We start from the raw sequence: 14,755 nt of genomic DNA on the forward strand, positions 1-14,755 counted from the left end.
AGTTCTCTCTGTGCCCAGGGTGATGTGACCCTTTTGTGGGTATTTTTAGAGATCTGAGGGGGGGGAGGGGGGGTTGGGTGTGTGTGGGGGGGGTTGAGTTATTGAGTGGCTGCTTGTTTTGGTGTCAGCATCTGTGTGTATCTTCCTGGGGATTAGGCAGGGTTTTTTCTTCTATTGAATTGTTAACAAGGGGCTGCTGGGGGTGATTAGCAAGTTCATTGTGTGAACTGTTCACATGTCCTGGTGGTTGAGCTGAGTTCGTTGACCTTTTGCAGGCTGTATTTTTCAGGATTGGTAGCCAGGTTTTGTTGATTTTTAGACTCTCCTCTTTTTTATTGAAACTGTGCTGGTGCTTGTGAATCTCAGTGGCTTCCCGGTATAGCCTGGTATAGTGGCTGTTGGTGTTGTCCAGTATCTCTGTGTTTTCAAATAGGATTTTGTGTCCAGTGTGCTTGAGAGCATGTTCAGCTACTGCAGATTTTTCTGGTTGCTGTAGTCTGCAGTGTCTTTCGTGTTCTTTTATCCTGGTATGGATGCTGCGTTTTGTGGTCCCGATGTATACTTGTCCGCAACTGCATGGTATGCGGTATACTCCTGCGGCGGTGAGGGGATCCCTTTTGTCTTTTGCTGATTTTAGCACTTCTTGTACTTTTCTGGTGGGTCTGAAGATTGTTTGGAAATTGTGTTTTCCCATCAGTTTTCCCATGCGGTCTGCCCTATATCAAAGGGGTCACAGACATCCCTTGGAATATTTCTTATTCTTGTGTTTTAAATAAATCTTGTATTCTTTATACTTTATCAATTTCTGCATCTGTATCCTCCTCATCCTAATCCAAAAAAATTGCTAAAGCTTTAATAACTTTTCTCTAATATCTTCACCAGAATCCTCTGGAATTGTTCTAAATTTCAAACAAAATTCCTTCTCTTTCAATTCCAATAGAGCCAAATTATCTAGCTCTCTTTCCAGCTCTCTGTCTATAACATCTTACTCTCCAAAATGTCCACTTTGTCATTAATTTTACATCTCCATACACTTGTTTTCATCTTCTTCTTTCATCTCCTGTTTCATCTTTACAAGTCTTTGATCCATTTTTTCAAAAGCTATCAATTTAGTACCAAGTGATTCAGCTAACTTATTGCCTAATTCCTCAAACATTTTCTGAAGTAAATCTAGTGTAATTCCTCTCTCTGCAGTTTGCTCTAGCAATCTCTCCTCCCTTCTGCTGTTTTTGCCGCTTTTCTGGTGGTTGCCTTTGTAATATTGTAATACAAAAGTGAAAGTGTCTCAATTGCAAGGGGAAGAGTAAAGGGCAATCTCCCCCCCCACCTTTTTTTCTATTGTGTCTTCCTGTGCCCTTAATGCTTTTGTCTCAAATGGCACTCCATAGTTACAGTCAGCATCACAGTCTGGCTCATATTACCTTTATCTGTTTTGTAAAATTCACCAATTTTCTGCACTCTTTAATAGTAAACAAAAAGTATTCCCACAAAGGTCCAGTTTGTCTATTTTAATTCCAATTTGTTCAAAAGCACTTTCACTAAAAATAATCTTTCAAAATAATGATCCCCTTTATCTGTTTTAAACTTTGCTACATCAACTCCTAGTTAGGCTTTTTGCCAAAAGTTTTTAACTCTTTAAACCCCCCCCTTTTTTTCTTTGTAATCCAGAATGTTGACTCACCAAGTGGAATTCTCTTATCCAAGTATTACTCAGAAAATTTATCTTTAGCTGTAAATTAATTACATCCAAAAGTGTTTAAGAAATGAGGCTTGTGCAAACCTTGTGTCCATATAGGCTGCATTAGTGCTATGAGCTTGACTGAAATCCCTCAACTCCCAGCCACTCAACTCATGAGCCTACAAAACTTCAGTTCCTGTGGTCTCTTCATGAGGAGCAGCTGTCCAGAGTGCAAGTGGGCTGTCTCACGATCCCTCCTTTATCCGGAAAGACTGTGCCAGCCAGAATTCACCATCTGGCCACCAATCTCCACCACAATGCTGTCCCCACTCCTTCAGAGACATCTAATCTGCCATAATCTTCACCGGAAGCTCTGAAGAATTTCTCATAACAAGAAGCATCAAACACAGATGTCCCCTTTCAGTGACCAAAATTGCACTATGTGCAAATGACCAAATTCAGGGAATTAACATAGTGAAAATTATTTATTGAATTTATTTGCTGATAACATGACCATAGCCTTCTCCAATGTAAACGAGCTTCAAGAATTTGTCAGAGTCTCCAGCTTAACAGTTAATTTCAGAAAATCCACAATAGTCTGCATTTATACACTACCCCATAGACAAATGTATAAAAATATTTCCTGTATCTTAGACACTCCCCTTGAACTTTTAGATAGTTAAGAATTAATATACTAAATAAGCTAAATAAGTATTCAGTAATAATTATAGCCCTGTTTGGGGGGAAAAAAAGAAGATATGAAAGATATAAAAAGATTGAACAAGATTTATCTAAGCATTTTGGATTGTATAGCAGTAGTAAAAATGATGGCACTTCCAAAATTGATTTCAAACCCTCCCAAAAGATAATCTTGACAAAATTCTAACTGGCAGAAACAAAGCTCATTATTCTGTTTTAAATCAACATATAATACAATAAAAAAAATTCTATATTTGCCACCAAAAAAAAAAGGGGGGGGTAACTCTTGTTTAAAAATACATTATCAAACATCCCAGTTGGTATGTACCATGCCTTGAATTCCACCAAACAATGGGCTGAAATAAAAAAGACTAAGTTCTGGCATAAGTATTTATCTCTTTTTTCTCCCCAGTAGATTAAATAAAGGATTTCAGTAATAACTTTACCCAAGTAATGTGCTGAATTTGGAGGATGAAGCTTTCAGAACTTATTCTATACATCTCATCTTTAACCTCTAACTCTGTTGATAACATTTCCAAGTTATAATAAGGCTAGTGGTATACGATTGAAATCATGAAGGAAAAAAATTTCTACAAACCCACCAAAGCTTAAAATTTAGAAAAAGTTGAAGAACAACTAGAACAAAAAGTCTCATGGTTTCTTTGGTATCAGGTCAATTCAATATTACAAGATAATATACTGAGCCCATTATATCCCTGCAGCATGCAAGGTCTTCCAAGCTAAGGTTAATACCTCAGCTCCTCTATGGCTCTCAGATTTGCTTCCTTGCAAACCTCAATACAATTGAAACTATTCAAAATAAGTTTATGAGAGCCATTTTGATGATACCAAAAAATGTCAAAAATGCCATCTTAAGGGTAGAATTAGGTATAGTTTCATTGGATGCCAGAGCATGGTTTTTTCTTCTTACTTTCTGGCTAAAGTTGCTACTGTCTCCTATAGGTTTAGCCCCGTTAGTATTTAGGGATCTCATTTCAAATCATCATAGCAAAAACAAGCCTTAGATAGAATTCAATTGCTGGGCTTCTCTATGCAAACTCTGTGCTTATTAGGATTTGATAATGCTAGAACTGCCCTTAAACAACGTATCTGGGACATAGATTTACAAATAAATTTAAGTAAGGTGTCACACCCCAATATTTGTCAGTTTCTACCACAAAGGTTTATTCCAGCTTCTTATTTAACATCTATTACAATTCTGAAATTTCGCAAAGCTTTCACCCTAGCTAGAATGGACGCATTGCCCTCAGCAGTCCTTTTTGGACGTTTTAAGGGCATTCCCATGCACCTTCAATTATGCCCATGTGGCGATGGCTCAGTAGAAACATTAAGCCATATGCTATTATATTGCTCCCTATATAAGGACTCTAGACAGATATATATATATCCAATACTGAAGAGATTTCCTGGCAGGGAGTCTGACTTCCATCTAATGGTACTCCTTTCGGACAAAGACCCAGAAATATCCTCCCAAGTTGCCCCGTTTTGTGCTACCATCTGTACAATACGCTCCGCCATTATTTAGAGTTAAAATTCCACAACATAGTATCTTACTTTGATATATTTTAGCACTGTTATTTTAATTATTAGATTAAATAATATCAATTGTTTTGTTTTATGGATATATATAAATGTAAGATGGTTGTATTGTATACTTTGTATCTGGCCTTAGGGCTGTAATAAAAGTGTGTGTGTGTGGAAATACTACAAGATAAACAAATGATGGAAATTGCAAATAAATATCTCTTTTTGAAAAACTGTTTTTCAAAGAACCTAAGGGTATAATTTAAAAAACAAACAGATTTTACTTGAAATAGATTATGGCAAATCTGCTACAGAACTAAAAGAAACCTGGGACTTAGAGTAAGAAGAACAATTAGATGATAATATGTGGCAGTTTCTATTGCAGCATCAAGGATTTTTATCAGCATCTATAAAGGAATTATGTCTTAAACTTTTACATTAGTGGCATCAAAGTCCTATGTATCTTTTCAATATTTGGTGAGATGCTGGCAAGACTGTCAGTCAAAGGGAACATTCTTTCATCTTTGGTGGGCATGTAATATTATTGGAATTTTGGAAGAATGTGTTTAAAGAAATGTCTTATATAACTCAACAAAAGATTCAATTCTCCCCAAAGTTAGAATTGCTATGCATATTTGATGAGATTAAGAAATTACAGAGTAAAAAACTTATTACATTTTTGCTTATAGCAGCCAAATTGGTCATTGCTGAACAGTGGAAATACCTGGATAATATTTCAATGGATAGATGGAAAAATAATATCTGGTTTACTTGAAAAAGTATCTGATAAAATCCTTTCTGTGACAAGCCAAAGTAATGAATTGTTCTTTTATAAGGAATGGTGGAATGTTACTCTTTATATAAGAGATAATCATCTTGCAAACAGTCTACAGGTAGTCCCCGTATTAAGAATGCCCAATTTAAGGATGACCCATAGTTAAGAACAGAGCCTACTGTAGCAAAATTTGTGTTAAATACAGTGATTTGAGTTAAATAGACAATGGTTCAACTTAATTACACAAAACTACTCATACAGTATTATACAATGATACTGTTCTGGCTTACATATTAATTTGACTTGAGGACACCTTGGGAACAGAACTCATTCTTAAGCTGGGAACTACTTGTATTCCAAATATTATGGGCATATTAAAATGTACCAGCACTATGTAATTTTTAAAAAATTCAAATAAAGCAAATAAATAAATGGCGTTGCTACAGCAGACAAATGAGACAAATACTGCTGGCACACTGGATATTATTTTATTGAAGACAAACTTATTTTAAGATATTAAAAAACAGATATTTTCCTGTTTTATATTAAACCCATGTTTATACCATAACAACTTAATATGCAAATAATTATATATAAAATACAAAGACAGTCTGACCTACAGTAAAATCTTTCTCAAAAGTCCAAATATCAATGTGTTGCCTTGGCAGATTCATCCTGACGTCATACAATGGAGGTACTAACAACACGTCCTATTAAAATAGGCATATTACCTTATTACTCCTTAATTTCCTGTAGTTCAAGTTTATGAACATCCTTAAGAAAGGTCTTTGCTAATGGTTTTGTATAGCAATATTTTTTACTTCTATTTTTTAAAATATATTCTGTATTACTGAGGAAACTCTAGATCTTGTATAAAACTTTAGGCCACAATGCAAAATTTGTCTCTTATATAGATGTAAGTTGCTATTACATTCTCCATCTTAATAAAATAATTATACAGTATTACCAAGCACATGCTAATCCTTCTGTACTTAGTCTTATAAAATATCAATACTATAAAGGCTAGGTGAAAATAAAACTTTTCTTAAATATTGAATTAATATTTGTAAAATGTTACCAACTTGTAAAACCAAGGAAAACATGAGATTAGTGTGAAATAATGTAAATGTCCTTTTCTGATTTTGCTTTCAAAGCATGAATTTGCAGTTTTTAGCAATTGTACATTTTGATACTGTTCCATTACCATCTGAAGAGCAGTTGTGTCTCACTTAGTAGCAGCAGCAGATTTTTTAGTACTCATTCTTGTTATACAATGGAATTGCAAATACAGATATATCATCATAAGAAGCAGGATCTTTACTGTCCATGATCCAGTAGTATCCATCCTCCTTCCCTCTTGCTTTTTGCACAAGGAATTTGGCCAGTTCTGAAAACCTGTAAAAATAATACTGGATTTTATGCAATGCAGTGATAAACAATCCTAAAGAAACAGCTAAAAAAGAAATGGCATAATCTCCATAAATAGTATAAAGTTGGGATATACAAAATATTCTATGTATTATTTTGACTGAAATTCAGAAAACTAGTTTTATATCAAGCCAAGTAATTGCCTTTATATTTCTTAAGGATTCCTTCAAAATTGGTACTGTTAATGTTCAAAAATGTGGTAACAGCACCATCAGGTTGAATACAGTTTACACAATATACCTTATAGTCAACTATGTACTACAGAAAATGGAATTTATTATTTATACAGTTCTATTATATAAAGATCCATAAAGAGATCTATGAAAATCTTGGTATTCCCAGAATTTTTACAACCTCTAACTGTACCTGTGAGGGTCAGTTTTATTGTTTTGGAGAAAATTTCTGACAATCTGGGCTACATCTTCATTGGACATAACATCCCAAAGGCCATCTGTTGCCATGATGAGGATATCATCTTCATTAATGTTTTCTGACGTTAAGTCAAATACTTCCACCTAGTCAGAAATAATGAAATGATAAAAACTTTTTCAGTTGGGTTTCCTAAATATCTAGGTGTTGAAGTTTTACAAAGTTACGTGCTGAAAAGTTGTAGCCTATACACAACCCACCCAATATGTTTTTCTGTTTTATGCAGTCCTTAGAAGCCCTGAAGATTGCACTACCAAAATATAACAGTAAATCAAGTCGTGAAGGTGTAATTTGTAGTCCATTTTTGAAGGGAAAAAAAATCCAAATGTTGGATAGGTTTGCAATTATCCCACTACTTAGTCATTGTGGCCTTTGGTCACTGAAAAAAGTGTGAATTAAAAAGTGCATCTTTTGGGACCAAGAAACTGTCTGCCCCTGTAAAATCTTGGTTCTGTGTTCATGGCAGACTTATCCATAGTTATGTTAATTACGCTGCTTAATTAGTTCAATTCCCAGTTTCAAGTAGACCCCTCCTGTAGGATACATGGGCTGGGCATGCCCAACACCTATCTAAAACATGGTTATCTACTTGGTTCAGTGAGTCATGTACACTCAGCTTTAGGAGTATACCATAATTTCTATTAAGGTATTTACCTGAGGGATGCAGGAGAGGAAAGGCTTGATTTCAATATTTGTTTCAATTACTTTCAACTGATGATCTCCCAGGCCTCGAGATACAGCCAGGGTGCCTAGTAAGCGAGCCTGAAAGAGATGAGAAAAGGTCAAGGCTAAAGATGTGATAGCTTAAGGCACGGAAGACACTGTCACCAACAGTCAGAGTAAGCAGTAATATATAAGTACTTAAGAGAATATTTATACCCACGTATTTATTTTGCAGCTTCTAATATAAACATAATCGACAGCACAATTATTATGTAAAAGCTAACATTTTCCCAAAGCACATGAAACACACCTTAAGAAGTTAAGATTACTTTTACCTAGCAATCAAGAATCAAAATGGGGGTGGGGGTGGAACAGCAGGTGGCAGAGTTTAATCTCTTAGCAACTATTCTCTTAGCTAGCTGTTCTACTTTAGAAGCAGGGAGGACCCAGGATCAGCTGTCCAGTAAGGAGATCAATAAACTGGCCGGTTCCTAATAAGCATCCTTCAAATATCCTTATTCTAAACTAGTCTTCTCCCATCTGGTGTCCTCCAACTGGGTTGAAATTACAACTGCCAGCCAAACATAGCTGACAAGTCTTTAGGCTAGAAATTCTAAACTTAACACAACCAGGGAACATCTGGTTATTGAAGGTTATTCAGGGCTTTAACATACACACTACACCTTCATACCTGTTTCCCATGTCCATGAATAACATCATACCTGTTTCCCATGTCCATGAATAAGAGGGTATTTGAGATCATCTTTCATTACTGTCTTATATCCCCTGAAACAAACAAGACAAGTGAGTGTTCATTTTATTTGTCCTACTACACTGTGTCTACAAGTTAACATGGATGCTTAAACAACCTAGTCTTAATGGACATGATAGCACACTTAATTCTGTATTAAAATCTAAGGCTTGATCTCATAGAGGATTTATAGAATACCCTATACAGCAAAATCATATTCATTTCTCTAAATGATTGAGAAATACCATTTACAAATATCTATAAGACAGCATACATGAATCCTTGAAATGTAATTAGGATAGCAGTTCTAAAGCAATTTCAGTCAACAGGCCTATAGAAGCCCATATCACCAAACATCAAATTAGTTTTTTATTAGCAAGCCTATTTCATCATCCTCCGTCATTTTCTGTACACCATTATTAATGCTAAATATAAGAAATCTGGCCCAAAGGAGACCTGATTTTCATTTCCATTTTAAAGGAAAGAGAGTAACAATTGAGGGTCCTTGGAAGCCCATGAATGTTTACTCTGCATGGCATATTTATCAGTGGAGTAGAAAGAAACAAAAAGTTCCTTTTGTGTTTTCCAAACATCCCCTCCTTCTGCAACCAGGATGACTTTTCCATTCCAGTTTCAATGTTCTTGATATGCAAGAAAAACAATGGCTGTAGGTAACTGGCCACTGCAATGTTACTTGGGATTCTCTCAGCTTAACTAAGTGGCCTAATTTGGAAGAAGGGTTACAAACATGAGGAGAGGTAAGAGCAAAAGTAGGTAGGGGAGATGGATGTAAGCCATAACCTAGAGCAGATTGTTAGGAAGCAACATAAGGTGGGAGGGGAGCTTATATAAAAGAGAAAGACTCAAAAGATTACTCATACATGACACCTAAAACCAGGAGATTCAAGAAACCCACCAGCCTTCCATTGAGTAATCTCGGTAGAGGACCTTCTGGCCTAAATCATCTCCTTTCAGTCTCCTTGGAAACTCAAACCGTGTAAATTCATCTGCTAAGAGCTTTGGGTAAATGAAAGCCTAGGGGAGAATGAAAAGAATGAAAATGGGGAAGGATTCAAAATACTGGTTTCAGAAGACAGTGGTGAGCCTTATGAAGTAGAAGCTGAAGATAAGAACTACATTCTGACACTGATTTACAATGTGATTTTAGGGAAGTCACCCAACTCTTCCTCTGTGAGGAATTTTTTTTTTTTACCTATACTACTCACAGAAAACGATAAAAGGTTTAGATTTCATCACTGGGCAAGGACAAACGACTTGTTATTCCAAATGATAAGAACATCAGTTAATAACATACTCTTTGTCTAGTTATATTCAAATTCAGTTCCCAGAATTCCCCAGCCAGCATGGCGGGTGGACTGGAAATGTAGAGAGCTGAAATAATCTGGAAGGCATCAAACTGGTTAAGGCTGTACTAAGCATGCTTCAGTGTAACAGTGAAAATATTACAGAATACAGTAGATGCAACCTGCAGTGTTCAGAAAAACCATAACATTTCTTTACTGTGGACCATGCCAGACACAAGCATCTTGTGTTTACAAGACACAAACAAATGTTTTGGCTTTTTTTTTTTTAAAGGACTTCTCTTACCAGGTGCTGGATTCTCTTCCTCTCTGACTCAGGGGTAAACTCAGTACTCAAGGGAACAATGCTCCGTTTTCGAACAAGAAGTGCCCTGAAAAACAGTATTTTTTTTAAATGAGGGTTCCTCCCCCCTCCCCCTTTTAATGGTTTTCTCTCATTTCATTTTTAAGATGGAGGAATAATGACATGCCTGGGGAAGATTCTTTTTTGGTCAGTCCAAGAGGTCAGTTGGTTCAATTTAAGGAGATTTTCTTTTGGCCTTTGTAAGACATCTTACTCTATAGTTCACAATTACAAGCCCCATTTTCATCAGCGGTCAGAATAACATGCTATTTTTTTTAACGAGCACATGACAGAACAAGAAGTTTAAATGTGCTACAGGAAGGATGGTTTAGCTCTTCAATTCCCTTAGTTTTCCCCCCAAATATCTCTTCCAGCTATCATTTGTCCACCCAAAAGTGCAACAGCTAACAGCAGCAGCTGGGAATGGGATTTTTGGAAGGAAACTAACATGGGTAGGATTATAATGAAACCATGTTTCTTGTGCATCCAACCTGGAAAGAGACTGTCTGGTGGTTTTGAAAGATTGTGCCTGTTCCACACACCACATTCCTACCACAAATCAGAGCCATGTGAAGCTGCATTGTTTTTAAAAATGCCCACTTTAACCCCCCATTTTAAAAAAGCATGCTTATGTTCAAATTCTGTTAGAAGGAAAATACTCTGACAAAAGTAATATTTTTAATGGCTTTTGCTTTGCATGCGAGTGTGTTATTGTTACTCTTGGAAGATTCTTTTTCTACTTTAGACTGGAGTGAAGAGATGCTAAAAACATCTTCAATACCCATATTAAAGGAGCATGTTGGATCCTATCCAATGATGTTCTGGTTTTTGAACTCACCTGCTATCGCCTGCATTTGCCACATAGAGCCTTCCCTGCAGATAAAGAGCAACTAGTGCAGTGCAGCCTGCTGATTGGTTGCTAGCTTTCATCTCTTGGCCTATCATTTTATCCTGTTGAAAAATCAATATTTAGTGATATAAGACAGATATCACATTTCCCAGCAAAGACTGATGCCTAATTTCATCACCATTGTTCCCCACTGATGGTTGGTGCAAACAGGTAATTGCCAGTTAATGTTTCATGTATGCTAAACTGTCAACTATAAGTAGAGAAGGTTAATACACTATTGCTTTCTTTCCAGACTTCAGGGAAGCAATGGTGAACTGAAGACGGCTTCGCTTTTAGCAGAGCTGATGACCATGGCAAGAGCCAATGAACAGATCGGCCCCTTGAAATTCCTTCTCCAACAAAGGGGAGGACATGGGATCACCCAAAGAGCTCCATACAGATGCTCCCCGCGACGAGACTATAAAACAGCAGACCCTGGAGGGTTTTAGAGCTCTGGTAGCAGGGAGAGTCAGCTTTGCCCAAGCCGTGGTTCAGAGCCTTCAAAGGGACACTGGGTTTGCCCATTTCCTCTCTTAATCACTTTTGGAAATGGCTTGTAAATTGCTTTTTGGATACTAAGAACCTTCAGAAGGACAAGTGTCATTTCACTGAGTGATTCTCCTTCAATCTTCAACGAAAGAAGTTTCATGGAAGTTTAAGAAGTTAAAGAAAAAAAGGTTATTTGGAAATAAGCAGCAAAAGGGTGATTAGAATGTTGATTTTGGAAAGTTATAAATAGACTAAGGGACTAGATTGACTGGAAATAAGATTTTGAAACTAATTATAAGAATCCTTCCTGTAGTTTGTTTAGAAATCTATAAAAATATATGAAGATCTTGAAGTTAAGAGTAAGAAACCTTTCCATGGGAAAATGTTGTGGATTAGAGAAAACATGACAAGAGAAGACTTTGAAGGTTGGTTACTAGATGCAACCAGAAAGAACTAAAGATTATAATTAAAGGAGAAGACCCACTAATACAGAATGGAAAAAAGTATTTTAACTGTAAGAATTCAAGGATATTTGGCAACAATGTACTCAGAATTTTCTCTTAAGATTGTCTGATACTATAAAAATGGGTTCTAAAGAGGAGATAGAACAGGATACAACTGAGAATCAGGCTGTTTTGGATATGGATTTAAAATGACAGGATATAAGTCAATGATATTTTTGTCAATATATTGATAATGTTATTGACAAAAATGCTGTATAGAACTTACAAATGAAACCGGCTGATGTTTTAATAGCTAAAAGGGACACACAAATAATAAATCAGAAGAGTGACTTGGATGTGTAGAGTTCAACTCAGAAGAGTAACTTGAACAGCTTTCTTATCTTGGACTTAAAAAAGAGATTTTTTTTTAGTATGAAGGTTATGAAGATGTTTCTGAGAAAAGATAAAGAGAGAATGAAAAGAAATCAGCTTTTGGGACACTACTTAAAAGGAATAAACATTAAGGCTTTTAAAACCAAAAAAGAAAGATTATAAAGTCGGTTTGTTCAATCAAGGTTAAAATATATATGATGTTTTTTCTTCTGGTAGCTTTAATGGGTTTTTCTTGACAAGAACTGAATGACAAAGCTTAAAGATTCATTTTCAGATAAGACATGGGAAAAAGATATTTTTTGTTGTATGTTTACAGAAAGTGATGGGCTATGGTGTTAAAATTGAAGGAAAGTGTTAAACTTGCGAAGGAATTTCTGAAAGGAGATGAAAAGAAAATGATAAATTAATTTGTGGGATACTATTTGAAGGGATTATTTTCAATATGTTGTTGTTTCTGGTAGCTCTTAATGGAATTTTTCTTGACTAAGTTTGAACGACAAGGCTTTAACGGTTTGTTTATAGATATAAGAAAAAATATGGGAAGAAGAGACTTTTTTGTTGTATTTTTGGAGAAAATAATATGTTACTGTGTAAAGGAAAGGAATATGAAATCAATTTACTTGTTTAAGGGATGGATGGATGGATGGATGAATGGATGGATGGATGGATGGATGGATGGGATAGATAGATATTTCTGGTAACTCTTAATGGACTTTTGCTGATTAAGATTTAATGATGAGGTGTTATTATAATAGATAAAAGATGAGATATGGGATGAAGAGATTTTTGGTTGAAATGTTAGAGAAGGTGATAAGTTACTGATATTGTACTTGTCTTGATGAAGGGGGAAGTCATTTCTTTATATAACTTTTTTTCTTTATACATATTTTTCCCTTTCCTCTCCCCTTTTTTCTTTTTCTCTGCACTTTTTCTTTTTTTATATTTTTCTTAGTTTGTATTAGTTTTTTATCTTTGTATTTTTAAACTTCAATAAAAATTATTATTAAAAAAGAGAAGGTTAATGCACTATTGTGCACCTGATACATATTCTTAATTGGTATAAGAATTGGTAGCATGGTACAGAATAAATAAGAACCCAGCAAAGATGTAGGCCAAGGATAGACAACCAGACCTTATTCACAATCCCTTACCATTGACCATACTGACTGGGTGGTTGGGAACTGAAATCCAAGCCACCAGGGCAATATAATTTGTTTAATCCTGATCTAGGCAGCTATCCTGCCAGATTCAGAAACAATAAAATTTACTCCATCAGCCATCTACAACATATGACTGATACAAACTGCAATGGCACAAACATGATACAAATCCCAGTCTTTCATAGCTATGTCCTGAAGTTGGTTGCAGGTATGTGTGTGTGACAACATAATTTGCATTCCACGATTTGCTCCTCTCCCCCTGTGTACAACACAACTCAATTCTTGGGATAATAATACAGAAGAAAAGTAGGATAACTCACACATTCCTGGAAGGCACTCTCCAAAGCTCCAATTATCACATTTTCCTGCTGAATTTTCTTTTCTTCCACAAACAGTGGATCACTCTGGCAAATGCATTGACCACTGAGGTGCATGGGGGGATTGTCTTCAGTGATGCCTTCTACCACATCCTCTAGTTTCTGTTTGATGCAACAGTGCAGGTAATTGGATGCCATAATTGAAGCTTCTGAACCGCCATGGCCATCAAACAATGCCCAGTAATAGCCTGTCAGATACTGAAAGCCAAACCATTGTGAAGGTTATCGTATGGGACATTCTTTCAAATGGGCTCGATCCCATCCAATATAATTGTCTGTTTGTTGAATTGCCGGGTTAGTTTTATCATATTTTATGTTTCATAATATCTTATTTTTATTTTTCTTGTTTTCTTTGTAAGCTGCCCTGAGTCATTTTAAGTGGGTGGCTATGCAAGTGTGTGCACAGTCTATATATGCAAAATATGCATTTAATTAATTAGATGGAAAATGTATGGGGTAAAGAAGATAAATTATTATTAAAAAGGCAAAAACTGAAAAAGTATAAGAGAACGATACTAATCAATCCCATCTGCTAATATCAGAAACAACTGCAGCATCAGAAAAATGAGTCTCATAATTAAAATGTTTTACAAAAAACTTTACTTCTTCCAATTTCTCAAGGATTTCATTATAGTTTTATCAGAGAAACTCAAACAGGAACATTCTGTATATTGCTATCTCAGCTCAAAAAGCCAATGCCTGTTCACGTCTTGCAAACACTAAACTTAATGACAAGTCAGGTGGGCTCATGCCTGCCTATTCCACTCCTGCTTCACACAACTGACAAACCGTCCACATGAGTAGTCTTTGCATACATAATGCATGGTTTGGATGTTGCAAATCAAACATATGAATCAAAACAGCTTCTGTGCAAGAGATCTCCACCCCCAGTTTTTTTCTTCCCAAAATACATGAATAAAATTAAAGATGAAATGGTTGATAACCACAACTTGAAGGGAAAGCAGTTATTTCTTTGTGTTATGCAGGCATATGGAAGAGCTCACACATGCTTGTTAGGCATTTCTAGCATTATTCACACCCCAAGGAATGGCAATCTCTTGTTTACTGTAAGCTGTCAAAATAAAAGCAAGCCACAGAATCTAAAGCAGGGACTTGGTTGGCTTCACAGGGACCTCAGCTACCCACCTTCTAACATATAAACCTCCTTTTGCTTCAAATTTTATTCTGGACTTAACTGTTTTTATTTTCATTTAATTAAAAGAGATTCACTGAAACAGCTTATTAATTCAAAGCTCATGCCTTTCACGGGATGTTCATAATGGTTTACTAATAAACTTAAGAACCAAACAAATCATTCATAATTGTCAACATGAAGCTACTCCACAAGCACACTAATTGTTTACAGAGCTA

The 14,755-nt window shown here is 35.8% G+C and overlaps 1 protein-coding gene across 1 annotated transcript in view; it reads right to left on the bottom strand.

The window, feature by feature from the left end:
* Nucleotides 1–175: 175 nt before the first annotated feature.
* PPM1M (protein phosphatase, Mg2+/Mn2+ dependent 1M) overlaps nt 176–14,755 on the bottom strand; it is a 29,473-nt gene continuing 14,893 nt past the window's right edge. Inside the window, exons 3-10 of the mRNA XM_088134043.1 lie at nt 13,328–13,582; nt 10,472–10,584; nt 9,577–9,661; nt 8,885–9,003; nt 7,940–8,003; nt 7,209–7,316; nt 6,492–6,640; nt 176–6,092 (exon numbers count right to left, since the gene is read on the bottom strand). Coding sequence (XP_087990169.1) covers nt 5,948–6,092; nt 6,492–6,640; nt 7,209–7,316; nt 7,940–8,003; nt 8,885–9,003; nt 9,577–9,661; nt 10,472–10,584; nt 13,328–13,582 — 1,038 coding nt within the window. The 3' untranslated portion in view covers nt 176–5,947. The remainder of the gene's footprint in view (nt 6,093–6,491; nt 6,641–7,208; nt 7,317–7,939; nt 8,004–8,884; nt 9,004–9,576; nt 9,662–10,471; nt 10,585–13,327; nt 13,583–14,755) is intronic.

This window comes from Python bivittatus, unplaced genomic scaffold (assembly GCF_059951505.1).
Source record: "Python bivittatus isolate LINGU-HERP-01145 unplaced genomic scaffold, Pbiv_v1 ctg000080_np1212, whole genome shotgun sequence".
Lineage (NCBI taxonomy): Eukaryota > Metazoa > Chordata > Lepidosauria > Squamata > Pythonidae > Python > Python bivittatus.